At 39.9% G+C, this 15735-nt stretch overlaps 1 protein-coding gene across 1 annotated transcript; it reads right to left on the minus strand.

Moving 5' to 3' along the window:
- Window positions 1-6798: 6798 nt before the first annotated feature.
- Window positions 6799-9093, minus strand: LOC116374434 (ferritin, middle subunit-like). The gene is made up of 4 exons (XM_031827119.1): window positions 8750-9093; window positions 8221-8367; window positions 7870-7995; window positions 6799-7404 (listed from the first exon to the last, which is right to left on the minus strand). The coding sequence occupies exons 1-4, from the start codon at window positions 8849-8851 to the stop codon at window positions 7249-7251; spliced, it is 531 nt and encodes a 176-aa protein (XP_031682979.1). The 5' UTR covers window positions 8852-9093; the 3' UTR covers window positions 6799-7248.
- Window positions 9094-15735: the final 6642 nt, after the last annotated feature.

Raw genomic sequence — 15735 nt, forward strand, 5'->3', positions numbered from 1 at the left:
CTCAACGAATGAAGACAGGGAGATCAGGTGGGACCATTCTAGCCAATAAGAGGGCAAGTACGTGTGTGAACACTATGCACAAATATACTTATTTTTTCTCAAAGTTTCCGGAATACCACATACATCCACATATATCAGTACATTTGTAAAAGCTTAAACATTACGAAACTTCTATTCGATCATAATCCTCAAGTAATTTGAAAGAAAACGGGGTTATCTCACGCGGAAAGATTTTGGGCAGAGTAAATGCTCTCGCCTTGACCTCTTCCTCTTGGACTGTTTAAAAAAAATAATACTTTGTTTATTACAAAGTAACATTCTGTTGGAAACAACTATAGCAGTAGTATCAGCCAAAAGCAATGCTACAGTGCAGGTCTAACTACAGAAGTTATTGTTGAAAAATGTGCGTGTGTTATATCCTTAGAAGAAAATAGAAAGAATTCTAATATTAGGCTCATTTAGAAATAGTCTACTTCTACGTTTGATTTAGGATATAAAAGGAATTGAACTTTGAGACGCAGTTCTGTAAACTTCTGTTTCATTTTCTAAGACCATATGTTTCAATAGCATACCTAGCTTAATTGTTTACCTTTTCCAGAATAGAGCCAAAAGAAAAACTGTATGGTTTATCACACTTTTTTTAAATATCAGCTCAATTTTCAATATGAGGTATGGGAATATAGTAGTGGACAGAGAAAGAAAGGCTGGCTTTTGTAGAAATGGTATTTGAAGATACACCTTTCGGTTTCAAATTACATATTGAGGTTGACAAATGGTATGTCAGTTGATTACATTAGGCTAGAAATAACTACACAAAATCAGTAGCTACATTCATCTAACCATACATAGGTTATTAAGCTAAAACTGTGAAGTGGAAAACTTTTTACAGCTAATGAAAATCAAAGACGAAAGTAATAACCTTCCTCACAACTTCCCATGACCTGATCTTCCACAACTGTTGACAGGGTGCTTTCAGGGTGCTGGTGTAACAGTATAACTTTAGACCGTCCCCTCGCCCATACCCGGGCGCGAACCAGGGACTCTCTGCACACATCAACAACAGTCACCCACGAAGCATCGTTACCCATCGCAAGGGGAACTACAACTTCAAGGTCTCAGAGCAAGTGACGTCACCGATTGAAACGCTATTTAGCGCGAACCACCGCTAACTAAGCTAGCGTTTCACATCCGTTACACTCACCCCCCTTTTGACCTCCTCCTTTTCCGCAGCAACCAGTGATCCGGGTCAACAGCATCAATGTAACAGTATAACCTTAGACCGTCCCCTCGCCCATACCCGGGCGCGAACCAGGGATCCTCTGCACACATCAACAACAGCCACCCACGAATCATCGTCACAGATTAATGTCTTTATCGAAATTACGCATTGCCTCTTAACCGCTCGTCGTCCCCTTATGCCATCATTTGTGATTCTCAATTGTCAGTAGAAACATCTGATTTGGCAAGTCAGCCATACCAGCTATCTGTTTTTTATAAAGGCAATAATTGAGGCTGAATTAACTGTATTGCTACCAGGTGTAGCAGGAGTAAGGTGTTGAGCCTGCTGTTGGAACAGCTTTATGTAGGCCCTAACATTTTGGGCACCGTTATAGTGCAATTAATGTATTGTTTAGTGCTTTGCTGGCATGCAGCTACATGTTTTGTGGGGGGGGGGGGGGGGGGGGGGAGTTTACCAACATATTTCTCCAATGCCAAATCAGTGTGTCTTGTTTGCAACGAACAGTGCCTGTTAGGAATCTGACTATGGTACTTTCTTTCAAAAGTTAGGCCTACCGACGCAGACAAAATGTAAGATTTAACAGACTTCTACTCTTCTTTAACAACAGAAGTTCACAAGGGTTTCCCTAAAAGCTGTCTGGGTTTAAACATATTTTGTACAGAAAGTAAATAGCTTAATCAATCTAAAGGTACAGAATTAGATGACTTCAAAAGCAAATTACATTGTTTGCCTCCTCCACTATAGGAGATTGTAGCTCAGACTCTGAATGTCAAAGAAACTAAACAATGACATTCCCATATGCATCGAAGTCATGTCTTTCCAGGGTATTTTCAAGTTGTTTTTTGCATAAAGCATAACGCATCCAAATCTTAAGATAACAATGGGTAATGGACCAGAGTGCTGTTATAGATCACTATATGTAATCGGATCTGTTTTATGGTAGCCATTTTCTTTTTGAAATTTTCTTCAATAAAAGGTAGGCCTGTGTCATACCCTCTCATACCCCCTCAATTCCAGTACTGGTTTTAACTTAGCCTCCCTCCAAGTCAGTGAAGGACTGTTATTTAAAGAGTGCATAGTGGGTGGAGGAATTGAACGACAAATCTATGGATATAGCAGCCTATAGCCTAATTCTGTCTGTCAAACAGGTAGAGCTACCTCTTATTTCTTAATCAGAAAGGAAGAAATAGGCTCCAACACAAAGCCCTCTTGTTGTTAGTAAAGTCTGATTAAATGAAGACGGTTTAAATGAATTATTCCTTCTCCAATTTGCCTATTTTCAGCACTATCAGCTGTCCATTTCCAATTGATTGTGCTGCGATTGCTGCTTCAAGTTTCAGCACCACAATGTAAGTAACTCAAATCTGGATTATTGTGATGTCAATGACTTGGATAAATACATCATGGGCAAGAAACATATTGTTTTTCTTCAAATCAATTACAGTAGTAGCAAGCTATCATAGTTGACCTCCGGTCCTCAAATGCTCTCCTTCTCAAACTGAACAGAACATAGGCCATAGGCTAGTCTATGCGCAAGATATTGCATTTTTTGGACGAGGCCTAATTAAAAATACTTTTCTGAGGAATTCTTTGACTCTCCTCCTGAACTGCCACTGTAGGCCTACACAGCACAGCATTGGTTAGGCAGAAAAAAAAGAAGGTTTTGATCACGAAGGGCAGAGCAGGCCTAAGGGTTGGAATATCCGTTGCAGTGTGTAATGCAGTCTAGTTTTATTTACGCTATCCCAGCAGCTATCTTAGAAATATAACCTTGCTCTGTGCTTCTCCAAGGATGCACTTCGTAGCCTGCAGCCTATAGGCTATGAATCATTTGATTGAGACCACGCTAAATAACCTATAGGCACACTTCATATTTCACGCCCAACAGAGAATTTCAAATTACATGACCCTCCCCTGCACTAGATTTAAAAAATAGTAAACCCTCCTCTTGACTGAAATTGAAAAAGCATGACCCTCCCCTTTTTTCCTCCAGGTACCCACCCTGTACATTTTTATCCATCTCTTAGCATTACAAATGAATCGTACTAACTAAGAATGTTCTTAAGTTAAAGTTATAAACAGAAGTGATAGTAATACTATAAATGATTAACCGTTACAGAACTCTTCTGAAGGGTGACACAGCGTTTTTAGTCTGTAATCTTTCCCCCTCCCCCTCTATTCCTATTTGTCTCACTCCTTCCCACTCTTTCTCCTGTCATAACCTCCCGTTGGTTGTACTACAGTATGGAATGACTCAGGCTCTGCCCTGGCTGTATTTCTGCCTTGTCGTTGTGACTCAGCATTCTGGAGACCCAAACAGAGACGGAAGAGGACGCAAAATGTTCACTCCCTCAATGGTTCTGTTTCAATGGATGTCAAGGACCATGCAGACCGCTATCGCATTGGTGTCTATGGAGTACCCCACTATCACCGTGACAATGGTGGAAGGAGACTAGGTCTCATGACTGTCGAAACAGACTTGAGCGGTGAAGAGTGGGCGAAAACTTCCTGAGACTAGGAAAAAAAGGGAAGAAGTAGAGAACAGTAGTAACATACTCTGTAACTTACTAAGGCATTTTAAACAAATAGCTGTAATATGGTTGTTTCTGATGAATGTTGGAGGGAAAATATACCAAAAACTTTCCTGATCATTTGGCCAATATACCCCAATCACAACTCAAGTAACAATATTTTTCAATATTACTTTAAACTGTAGGTCTAACTAACAGTTTAGAAAATCACCACCAAACCCCTTGGTTTTTCACACTCAATAGTTTCCTGTGTGTATCAAGAATGATCCACCTCAGATAGGGACATACAGCCAATTTAACACAACTGTGGGAAGCATTGGAGTCAACATGAACAAGCATCCCTGTAGAATGCTTTCGACACCCTGTAGATCGAGTCCTTGCCCCAACGAATTGAGGTTGTTCTGAGGGAAAAAGGGGAGTTTGCAACTCAATATTAGGAAGTTGTTCTTAATGTTTTATACACTCAATGTATATATACAGTGCCGTACAAAAGTATTTCCCCTTTCTGATTGTCTCTATTTTTGCATATTTTTGATACTGAATGTTATCAGATCTTCACCCAAAACCTAATATAAGATAAAGGGAACATGAGTTTACAAATAACAGAAAAAATGATACTTATTTTTTAAATTTAATTAACCAAGTTACGCAACACCTAAATTCCCATGTTTAACAAAGTAATTTCCCCCTTACAATCAATAACTGGTATTGCCACCTTAAGCTGCAATTACTAAAAACAAATGCCAAATACCATATCGGTCCAAATTATCAGGCAGGTGTGTTATTTAGCAATAAGCATGACAACCTATATTATGGGGTTGCCCATCTACATTTACCCCAGTGTGCTAATCATTAGCTAGATCAGTGGTTCTCAATCCTGGTCCAGGGGTGCACATTTTAGTTTTTTTTCCCCAAGCACTACACAGCACTACACAGCTGATTCAAATCATCAAAGCATTTTGATGAGTTGATCATTTGAATCAGCTGTGTAGTGCTAGGGCAAAAACAAAAATGTGCACCCGTTTGGGTCCCCAGGACTGGGTTTGAGAACCAGTGAGCAAGATCATAAACTCAAAACATTATCTTGTTGCTAGCAACATAGACTATTGCTGACTTGACTGTCCCAAACTTTCCACCGGTACTCAGCCAAGGATGTATATACACTGAATAATGTAGGCCTATCTGTTACAACGGACTCCTGTTACTGCTTACCATGCTATGTTGTTGTCTTTGGTCTCTTTTTATGTAGTGTTGTCTCTCTTGTCGTGAAAGGCCTTTTGCCTTTTGTTAGGCCGTCATTGTAAATAAGAATTTGTTCTTAACCGACTTAGTTAGCCTAGTTAAATAAATAAAGATTAAAAATAAATAAAGCACTTCTCTGCAGCTTTTGACATTATGGATCATAATCTGCTGCTGGAAAAAGCGTAAGTGTTATGGCTTTACATCCCCTGCTATATTGTGGATCTAGAGTTACTTGTCTAACAGAACACAGAGGGTGTTCTTTAATGGAATCCTCTCCAACATAATCTAGGAAGAGTCAGGCATTCCCCAGAGCAGCTGTCTAGGCCCCTTACTTTTTCTATCTTTACTCATGACTTGCACTGGTGCTGAGTGAAGCCTGTGTGTCTGTGACTCAACACTACACACATCAGCTACCAGAGCAGGTGAAATCACTGCAACACTTAAGAGCTGCAGTCATTTTCAGACTGGGTGGCAAGAAATAAGTTAGTCCTAAATACATGAATTTCAAAAACTAAAGGCATTGTATTTGGGACATGAAATAAAAACACTAAACCCTGAACCTCAACTAAATCTTGTAATGGATAATGTGGAAATGTAACAAGTTGAGAATAAACTTCTGAAATGGTAAAAGCATATGGATACAACACTAGCTAAGATGGGGATAGATCTGTCCATAATAAAGCACTGCTCTGCCTTAACGCTATCAACAAGGTAGGTTCTACAGGCCCTTGTTTTGTCGCACCTGGACTACTGTCCAGTCATGTGGTCAGGTGCCACAAAAAAGACTTAGGAAAATTACAATTGGCCCAGAACCGGCCTGCACGGCTCACCCTTAAATGTACACAGAGAGCTACAAGACATACCGCCAGGTCTCTTCACAGTTCCCAAGTCCAGGACAGACTATGGGAGGTGCACAGTACTACAGAGAGCCATGACTTGGCTGCTATTCCACATCAAGTAACTCATGCAAGCAGTAAAGTAAGATTTAAAACCATAAAAACACAATTACATATTCGCTATAGATACACACACGGATGTTGTGTTGTAGATGTGGTGGTAGAGTAGTGGCCTGAGTGGGAACCCTTAATGTTTTGTGAAAACTGTTTAATGAAGGTTAGTTTTAATGTATAGAACTGCCTTTATTTTGCCAGACCCCATGAAGAGTAACTGCTGCCTTGACAGCAGCTAATAGGGATCCATAAATACAAAATGTTGGGAAATGAAGGAATATGCCATTTAATCAGATGCCATCTAGTGGCCTTTTTGGGTACATCAGATTACAAATCTCTGGCCCTCTGTGGCTTTGTGTAAAATATGTTTTCAAATAGAATGACAAAGCTGCAAAACTACCCTAAATATAAACCAAGATCGTCAATACCATACAAATGTACTCAATTTTACCATGTCAATAATTGGTTGTATAAAGAATAGGTGAAAATTCCAATGCTGAGTAGACCATCTTCCCCTTTAACCAAGTGGTCTAGCCACCAGAAACTCCTTTACTATATCTTGAAAACAATATTTTTCATTTCAAGTATTCAAGTTCAATTTGACTGTTAATTACCAAAATGACAGTGTTCAGTAACTTAGGGGACCTATTGGGCATTACCAACTGAAATAATGAGTGGAGATTTGCCAGTCAGAGCCAAACTTCCCATCACTAGAGAAATGTGCCATAACAGCTGGCTAACGGTTTTGAGTGACCTCTAGGCTGTCTAATAAACTTGTGATGCACAGAGTAAAGGTCTAAATCAATTGTAGGTAACAATTTCACTCCTACGGAGCTAGAGTTGACAGCTGGGTCCTTTATTGACATGGCACTATTACAAGATACAGTAAAGGACACCCTGTGGTCAGAGGTCACATCCTTTATAAAACTCATGTTGAACTTCTCTTATGACCCTCAGCCACTAGTAGGTCTACAATTAAATATTTCTCACTGGTATGAAGACGCTCCGTAAAAGAGCAAAGCACCTGAATAGACTGATACAACATCCATTACTACAGGTCAACACTTCAAAAACAGTAACAAACTTACGTGATATTTTTTATTGTTTTACAAGCCTTGCCTCCAAAATACAGTAGTGTTGTCAACAGAAACAATGTCACAGCAGTGTTGCAATTCACCAGTTTAACACTCTCCCATTCTTATAAAAGCAAAGCCAGGAGGATCTATCAGAGAAGCCAGGAGTCCTGGTCTGAGGCATGAGGCCGTAGCCTGGGGATGGAAGTGGTTTAGCTCTGGCCTCCCAGGGTGTGCTTGTCAAACAGGTACTCTGCCATCTTGTTTTTGACAGCATCCATCTTGGTGAGGTTGGTGATGTGGTCTCCCAGCTTCTTAATGGCCTCCACCTGCTCATTCAGGTAATGGGTCTCCAGAAAGTCACACAGCTAAAGAGGGAAAACAGGTCAGACAAAATAATGATTACCGACTATTGTAACAGTAATTACAGTAACACACAAGAGCCTGGTGGTAATGGCATAAGTGTAGATAATGAGGTGTCTATTTTTTTAACGAGACAAGTCCGTCAACAAACACTTCTTTACAATGGCATCCTAATGTGGAACAATAGGTTAACTGCGTTGTTCAGGGGCAGAACACATTTTTACCTTGTCAGCTCTGGGATTCAATCCAGCACCCTTTAAGGCCCAAATCTCTAACCCCTAGACAACCTGCCGCCCCTTATGCATTAGCTGCATTGTGAGCATCTGTGGACTATTGTGTGCGTGTGACGAAGCAGGTAAACAATCCTGTGTCATTAGTTATCAGAGCTACAACAACCTGATCATCTCCTGGGACAGTACCTGTATTCTATGTGATACATACATGTGATGTGTGGTTCCACCATAACTTACATGGGGGTCAACCTTGTCAGAGGCAATCTTGTGCAGGTCCAGCAGGGCCTGGTTCACATTCTTCTCCAGCTGCAGAGCACACTGCATGGCCTCCAGCCCATTGCCCCACTCATCACGTTCTGGCTTCTACACAGGACAGAGTGAACACAGAAGTGTTAAGGACTACTAGCAGATGTTAAGGTTAAGATAAAGTGAACAGGGTTACACCCCTCACAGTTTCAGTTCAGTGGTTAGAGGCAGTATGTTTAGGACTACAGGTTCTCTAGATCAACTAAACTCTGTAGACACTTTCCTCCATGGAGGAAAAACATCAGTCTACAATCTAAATGTGTTTGATGCTCAGGCGCTCACCTTGATGTCCTGGAGTAAAATGCGTCCACCTCGCTTGTTCTGGAAGGAGAGTAGCTTGTCGGCGTGCTCCCGCTCCTCGTCGCTGTTCTCCTTGAAGAAATGCGCGAAGCCTCGCAGAGCCACATCGTCACGGGAGAAATAGAAAGCCTGGGTGGATAAACAAAACATTGTAGTTAGAAAAAGGAAAAAAACATGACAGCATTCTGTTCTTGTTGTGGCAACTAGGCTTGATGATATAGGGATGAATCAGTCTGTTGTCTACTTGGTAACCTGACATTTAATCTGTCAATGAGTTGTTACGCGCTCTGACAGGAGGTAGGATAGATTCCCAACTTCATTTGTATGCCATTTCTAACTGGAAGGTCTTAATAGCCTTGCCAAGTAAAACTCAAATGTACTTCACGGAGTTGAGATTCTTGGCTATTAATTGTCTAGACCTACAGAAAAATCAGGTGGAAAAAAAAGCCATTTAGGACCAGGCATAATAACAGGTAGCTCAACAAAACGGTCATCTTGGTAGACTCCTTACCATTGAAGTGTAGGTGTAGGAGGCAAACATCTCCAAGTTGATCATCCGGTTGATGGCAGCTTCGCAATCGTGGTGATAGTTCTGGCGGATCTGAGACTCCATCTTGGCAGATTTTTTATTTTATATCAAAGTAAAAATTACAAAAATAGAGTTTAAACTATATTGCTATTATAGTTCAAGTAAGTGCTATGTCATTAATCCTTAATGTTCGGGACGAAGGCAGAGGAGTTCCGTTCAATCACTGTTGAAGCAAGAACTTCTTCATGCGTCTTCTCAGACTTGTGAACTAGAAGGAGCCTTGTTCACTCTATATATTGTTCCAAACGGAATGCGTCAGTGAAATCCACCCTCACAAAGCGTAGCCAATCACCTTTAGAATTTCAACAGGAACTAGGCGGGTCATTTAAAGACGAGCCCACTCATACACATGACCTAAAGCAAAGATGATTTATTATATTGACAAGAGAGCCGAGTGACCACTCTATCAATGGAAATACATGTGCTCAACGAATGAAGACAGGCAAGATCAGGTGGGACCATTCCAGCCAATGACATTGGGCAGGTACGTGTGTGAACACCACGCACAAATATACTTCATTTTTCTCAAAGTTTCCGGAATACCACATGCATCCACATATATCAGTACATTTGTAAAAGCTTAAACATTACGAAACGTCTATTCAATCATAATCCTCAAGTAATTTGAAAGAAAGATTTTGGGCAGAGTAAATGATCTAGCCTTGACCCCTTCATCTCGGACTGTTATTATTTTTTAAAACCCTGTTTATTACAAAGTAACATTCTATTGGAAACAACTAAAGCAGTAGTATCAGCCAAAAGCAATGCTACAGTGCAGGTCTAACTACAGAAGTTATTGTTGAAACATGTGTGTGTGTTATATCCTTAAAAGAAAATAGGAAGATTTCCAATAGTAGGCTAATTTAGAAATAGTCTACGTTTGATTTAGGATATAAAAGGAATTGAACTTTGAGACGCAGTTCTGTAAACTTCTGTTTCATTCTCTAAGAGCACATGTTTCAATAGCATACCTAGCTTAATTGTTTACCTTTTCCAGAATAGAGCCAAAAGAAAAACTATGGTTTATCACACTTTTTAATATCAGCTCAATTTTCAGTATGAGGTATGGGAATATAGTAGTGGACAGAGAAAGAAAGGCTGGCTTTTGTAGAAATGGTATTTGATGATACACCTTTCGGTTGAAATTACATAATGAGGTTGACAAATGGTATGTCAGTTGATTACATTAGCCTAGAAATAACTACACAAAATCAGTAGCTACATACATCTAACCATACATAGGTTATTAAGCTACAACTGAAGTGGAAAACTTTTTACAGCTAATGAAAATCAAAGACAACAGTAATAAAGTAACCTTCCTAACAACTTCAGTTCACATGACCTGATCTTCCACAACTGTTGACAGGGTGCTTTCAGGGTGCTGGGTTATTGCTCAATACAGCCATGTAGTTGAAACGTCATTGGTATTCATAAGAACTAGAGCTGTGTTTCGAATACTCATACTAACCGCACTAACCATACTATTTGTGATGGAAGTGGAGTATGTAGTATGGTTATTGGTCATAGTATGGATATAGTTAGTATGCCAAAAGTTCCCGGATGTCATACTAAATTAGCCAAAATACAAAGTATATAAGCAGTGGACATTATTTCTGAGCTTTCAGGGCCCATAATTCAATTCTTCAGAAAACGGGCGTGGCCACACAACGTTTTCAGGTTTTAAGAAAATGGCGGAAAATATGCAGCCGACGTCAGACCAAGAGCGGATACAATTTCATTGCTTAACTAATAATGACAAATGTTAAGAAATGTTCAGCGATGTAATGAATTTTCAAATAAGTTACGTTACAATTCTTTAGCTACGCTATCCTTATGAACCGCATAGCATATCATTGCAGTAGTATGTACCGTTATGTTAGCTAGCTACCTAACATACATTTAGTTGGCTATTAAGACATCAGGCTTAGCTAGGTGGTATAGTCATTGTGCGTTCTCAACGGACATTGTTAATTCACTCTGGCTATCTACTCCGATTTCAGAGCAATTCAATTAGAAGAGTAATTCAATTGTTGCCAGCACCACAGTTACAGTCACCAATGCTCTGGATAACATGAAAACAGCCTAACCAGCTCTGCTAGGGCGAGTAAAATGGTCAGAGTGAGGTGTTCTCTCATTTGTGTCTGGAAGTAGCTAGCAAGCTAGCCAAAGTTAACCAGTTAGCTTGGGTGCTTGACTGCCGTTGTGAGGTTACTACTATTGGGCGAAGACCGGTTGATACCAGATTTGAAGAAAGGGAAAAAGGGAAGAAGGAGAGAACAGCAGGAACATATACTGTATGTACTATATACTATATGCACCTTACATGTACTGTGTAACTTACTAAGGCATTTTTAAACAAATAGCTGTGAGTGGTTGTTTCTGGTGAATTGAAGGGAAAATACAACAACTTTCCTGAAAATGTTGTCAATTTAGTCAATCAGAACTCAAATACCAATATTTTTCTGTATTACTTTAAACTGTTTGTCTAACTATAACAGTTCAGAAAGTCCCCACCAATGTCAAAACCCATTATTCTATTTATGTTCCCTTCATCATGTTTGGGTAGTACATGGTCTCGAAATGATATTAGTATTTTCTCCTTCTTTATTGAGATATCAAGTTATGAATGAGAGGTGTGTGACAGAAAGGTAGAGGAATACAGATATGAAAGTGTAGACAGGGTTTGAATCCATGCAGCAAAGGGCCATGTGTGGTCCAGAGTCAGCAGCATTACCACTAGACCAGGATATGTCACAAAATGTCTAATGTCTAATACTCAATTAACTGCTGACTTGATTACAAAATCTAATTGCAGTATCAATTCATTAAAAAGTATACATACACACACACACACACACACACACACACACACACACGGTTGTAAAGGAAATCATGTCCAGTCCTAATAAGCTGAAGATTCTATAATGAATAAAATTAAACAAGTAGTGTGTTAGTCGAGCTGAAAACAGAGAGGCTGATTACTTTGTTGTAATGAAAGTGAACTGGGATAGAAATACATGATCAATCCAATTAAAGTGAGTGTCATGATGCCAACTTTGGACCAACTATATTAAGTGTAAAGGCTTGGATAGGCCTATGGCTCAGAATATGGAATAGAATGTGAATGGGGGGCTACTCTCTCAAGTATTAATTCAAATATGCAAATATGCAACTATAGGTTGTGGGTGGAAGCTGAAAAAATGATTGAGGGGGGAGCAGATTTTTTTGTATATGACAGTTAAACATTCTTATAATAACTATAACATTTGGCACCTTCAATTCTTGCACATTTTCTCATAAAAGTATAGTTTAACACTACTTCTATCTAGGATGTAAACACAGCCTCAGGTGAGGTCTGAAAACTCAAACTGTTTGCTGTATGTGTTTGATGAACTCCCAAAGACGGAAATAAGATAAACATCTGTTTCTGAGTGCACTTGAAAAGTGCAGCATGCAATACAAATTGTCCCATGAAGAGGTAACTCCGTTCACCATTTTGCCTTTTTTTTTTTTAAAGCTAGCCAACGTTAGTTTGACTAGCCTGGCCTGCTACTGTAACTGTCAATTTGCCTGCTCATGAGGCTAGTGTTTCATTAGCTATCTGTCAGTGACATTTATTTTTATCATGTTTTGGTCTGATTACATGTCTCTTTTCAAGTAAGAAGCTGCAGGCTTAAAGAAACATTCAATCATATACTTTGATTAGAAAGCCAAAGAAAAGCGTATAGAAAGATGTGTGTGTCATGTATGCTAGAATGGAGGTTTAAAAACTAGGCAGAATATGCAAATTAGCCAACACAGCATATCCTACACATATACTGTAGCATATCTTGCATTACAATGTCCTCTATAAAACAACTGGTGAAAATGTATACAATTTGGTCTGCAATAAGAGAACCAGAGTTTGATTTCTAAACCAGAGGACAACAGAATTCTATTCACTGCATGTTACAATAGTGAAACAATCTCTTTGTCACCTCGTCACACTGATTCTATATTGAATTTAGTCCTCGAGATGGTCTAGGGAGCATGTGTATCTGTGGTTGGTGCTCTTCAACTTTAAAATGCACTATACCCCTCAAACTCAACTCTGGACCTAGAAGCCAGTTCTCCGGTCCTCTTACGGTAAGAGTTGAATACTCCTGCACTAGAGTGTGTAAGGCAAAACCTGAAAAGAAAAGGCAACAGGCAAATAACAAACACTGGAGAAAACCTCAAAAATAAACGTGTATTTATTATCTATTTGTGTTTTCTGTGATTTCAAATGGATATGGACATGTATAAGATAGCTGGTTTCCAGAATTGGGAACGAAGAGAGTAGTGCCAATACCAGGTTAGTTATAGAATCTAATGCAGTGTTTTGATTAGGCAAAGCTGTAATGTCCAGAAATGCTGGATAACAACAATCTTTGGTTATATCATATCTAGTGTAGCTAAAATCTATGGATGTTTTTTGCCATGGGGCAGATAGAAAAATGTTGCTGTTTAAGAGCTCAGTGATTCTTAAAAGATGGGACAATCTACCTTTTTTCTACAAATATTTGTCTTATTATTAACAAAATGTGAAGTTTATATTTTGACAGACAAAAGTATCAGCTGTAAAGGAACAACCTCCTATTTGTGGATTTATGTCAACTCCGTCAGACACCATAAAAGGCATTTCATTTGTACAATTATTGTCCAACAAGTGTTTAAAGGCCTTGATTATTTAACGCTAACATTTAGATTATTCATTCATGTGTAATACAATGTTTTATAGCTATATTAAATGCTCCAGGGCTAATTTAGTTAGTCATCTGGCATGGTTTTCTAGATTTTGAACATAAAAGAACAATTATAAAGCTAACCTTATCCCTTAGCTCTAGCACAGCAAATACATTCATTGTTGAAGCATATGCTGCAGAACAGTGATTAAAATTTTTGTTCAGAATATTGACAACAAAATAAATCCATTTTAAGGGGGTTGCTACCTCTGTAGAGATGGGAGAACCTTCCAGAAGGACAACCATCTCTGCACCAATCAGGCCTTTTTGGTAGAGTGGCCAGACGGAAGCCGCTTCTCAGTAAAAGGCACTTGTCAGCCCATTTGGAGTTTGCCAAAAGGCACCTAAAGGACTATTAGTATAAGGGCACAGGGCGAGACCCAGATGCAGACACGGGAGGCAGATGGTTTGAGTCTTTGATATTTATTAGTATCCAAGGGGCAGGCAAGAGAATGGTCATGGACAGGCAACAAGATCATAACAAGGTCAGAGTCCAGGAGGTACAGAGTGGCAGGCAGGTTCAGAGGGAGGGCAGGCAAGTGTCAAAACCGGGAGGACTGGCAAAAGAGAGATTAGAAAAATCAGGGGCACGGAAAATACACGCTGGTAGACTTGACATTACGAATTGGCACAGAGAGACAGGAAACACAGGGATAAATACACCGGGGAAAATAATTGACACCTGGAGGGGGTGGAGACAATCACAAGTGAAACAGATCATGGTGTGACACTTAGACCATGAGAAACAAGATTCTCTGGTCTGATGAAACCAAGACTGAACTCTTTGGCCTGAATGCCACGTGTCACCTCTGGAGGAAACCTGGCACAATCCCTACGGTGAATCATGGTGATGGCAGCATCATACCGTTGGAATGTTTTTCAGTGGCAGGGACTGGGAGACTAGCAAGGATCGAGGGAAAGATGAACAAAGAAAACTACAAAGAGATCCTTGATGAAAAGCTGCTCCAGAGCATTCAGGACCTCAGACTGGGGGCGAAGGTGCAACTTCTAACAGGACAACGACCATAAGCACACAGCCAAGACAACACAGGAGTGGCTTTGGGACATGTCTCTGAATGTCCTTGAGTGGCCCAGCCAGAGCCCGGACATGAACCCCGATCTTATAGCTGTGTAGCGACGCTCCACCTCCAACCTGACAGAGCTTGAGAGGATCTGTAGAGATGAATAGGAGAAACTCCACAAATACAAGTGTGCCAAGCTTGTAGCATCATACCCAAGAACACTTGAGGCTGTAATCACTGCCGAAGGTTCTTCAAAAAAGTACTGAGCAAAGGGTCTGAATACTTATGTAAATGTGATATTTCCGTATTTATTTATTTTTTATATAGATTTGCAACAATGTCTGAAACCTGTTTTTGCTGTGTCATTATGGGATATTGTGTGTATGCTGATGAGGGGAAAAACAATTAATCCGTTTAGAATAAGGCTTTAACGTCACAAATGTGGAAAAAGTCAATGGGTCTGAATACTTTCTGAAGTGCACTGTATATGATCATTAAGGCAGATCGTTCAAGATTGTTCAACGTTCATAGTGACAAGCAGGGTCAAATAATAATCACAGTGGTTTATAGGAGGACACATGTCAGCACCTCAGGTGTAAATGTCAGTTGACTTTTCATAGCCCAGCATTCAGAGGTTGAGAGGTCCCGGGATAAGGTAGCATGTCTAGTGACAGGTCAGGGTTCCATAGCTGCAGGCAGAACAGCAAAACTGGAGCAGCAGCACAACCAGGTGGACTGGGGAGTGTTCAGGCCAGGTAGTTCTGAGGCATGGTCATAGGGCTCAGGTCCTCACATCCCTGCCCAGACTATAGAAGCATATACAATACCAATCAAAAGTTTGGACACACCTACTCATTCAACTTATATTTGTACTATTTTCCACAATGTATAGTAATAGTGAAGACATCAAAACTATGAAAAAACACACGGAATCATGAAGTAACCAAAAGTTTGTAATCAGATCAAAATATATTTGAAATGTCAGATTCTTCAAAGTAGCCACGCTTTGCCTTGATGACAACTTTGCACAGTCTTGGCACTCTCAACCAGCTTCATCTGGAATGCTTTTCCGAACAGTCTTGGCGTTCCCACATATGCTGAGCACTTGTTGGCTGCCTTTCCT

The sequence above is a fragment of the Oncorhynchus kisutch genome, linkage group LG6, assembly GCF_002021735.2.
Source record: "Oncorhynchus kisutch isolate 150728-3 linkage group LG6, Okis_V2, whole genome shotgun sequence".
Taxonomy (NCBI): domain Eukaryota; kingdom Metazoa; phylum Chordata; class Actinopteri; order Salmoniformes; family Salmonidae; genus Oncorhynchus; species Oncorhynchus kisutch.

What these genes read in the sequence shown, in the direction of transcription:
- LOC116374434 (XM_031827119.1), bottom strand. Translation starts at nt 8,851, where the DNA reads ATGGAGTCTCAGATCCGCCAGAACTATCACCACGATTGCGAAGCTGCC. An exon ending in CCTACACCTACACTTCAATG is followed by an intron (nt 8,368 to 8,749) that starts GTAAGGAGTCTA and finishes TTATCCACCCAG; the next exon opens with GCTTTCTATTTCTCCCGTGA. An exon ending in CTGACAAGGTTGACCCCCAT is followed by an intron (nt 7,405 to 7,869) that starts GTAAGTTATGGT and finishes TTCCCTCTTTAG; the next exon opens with CTGTGTGACTTTCTGGAGAC.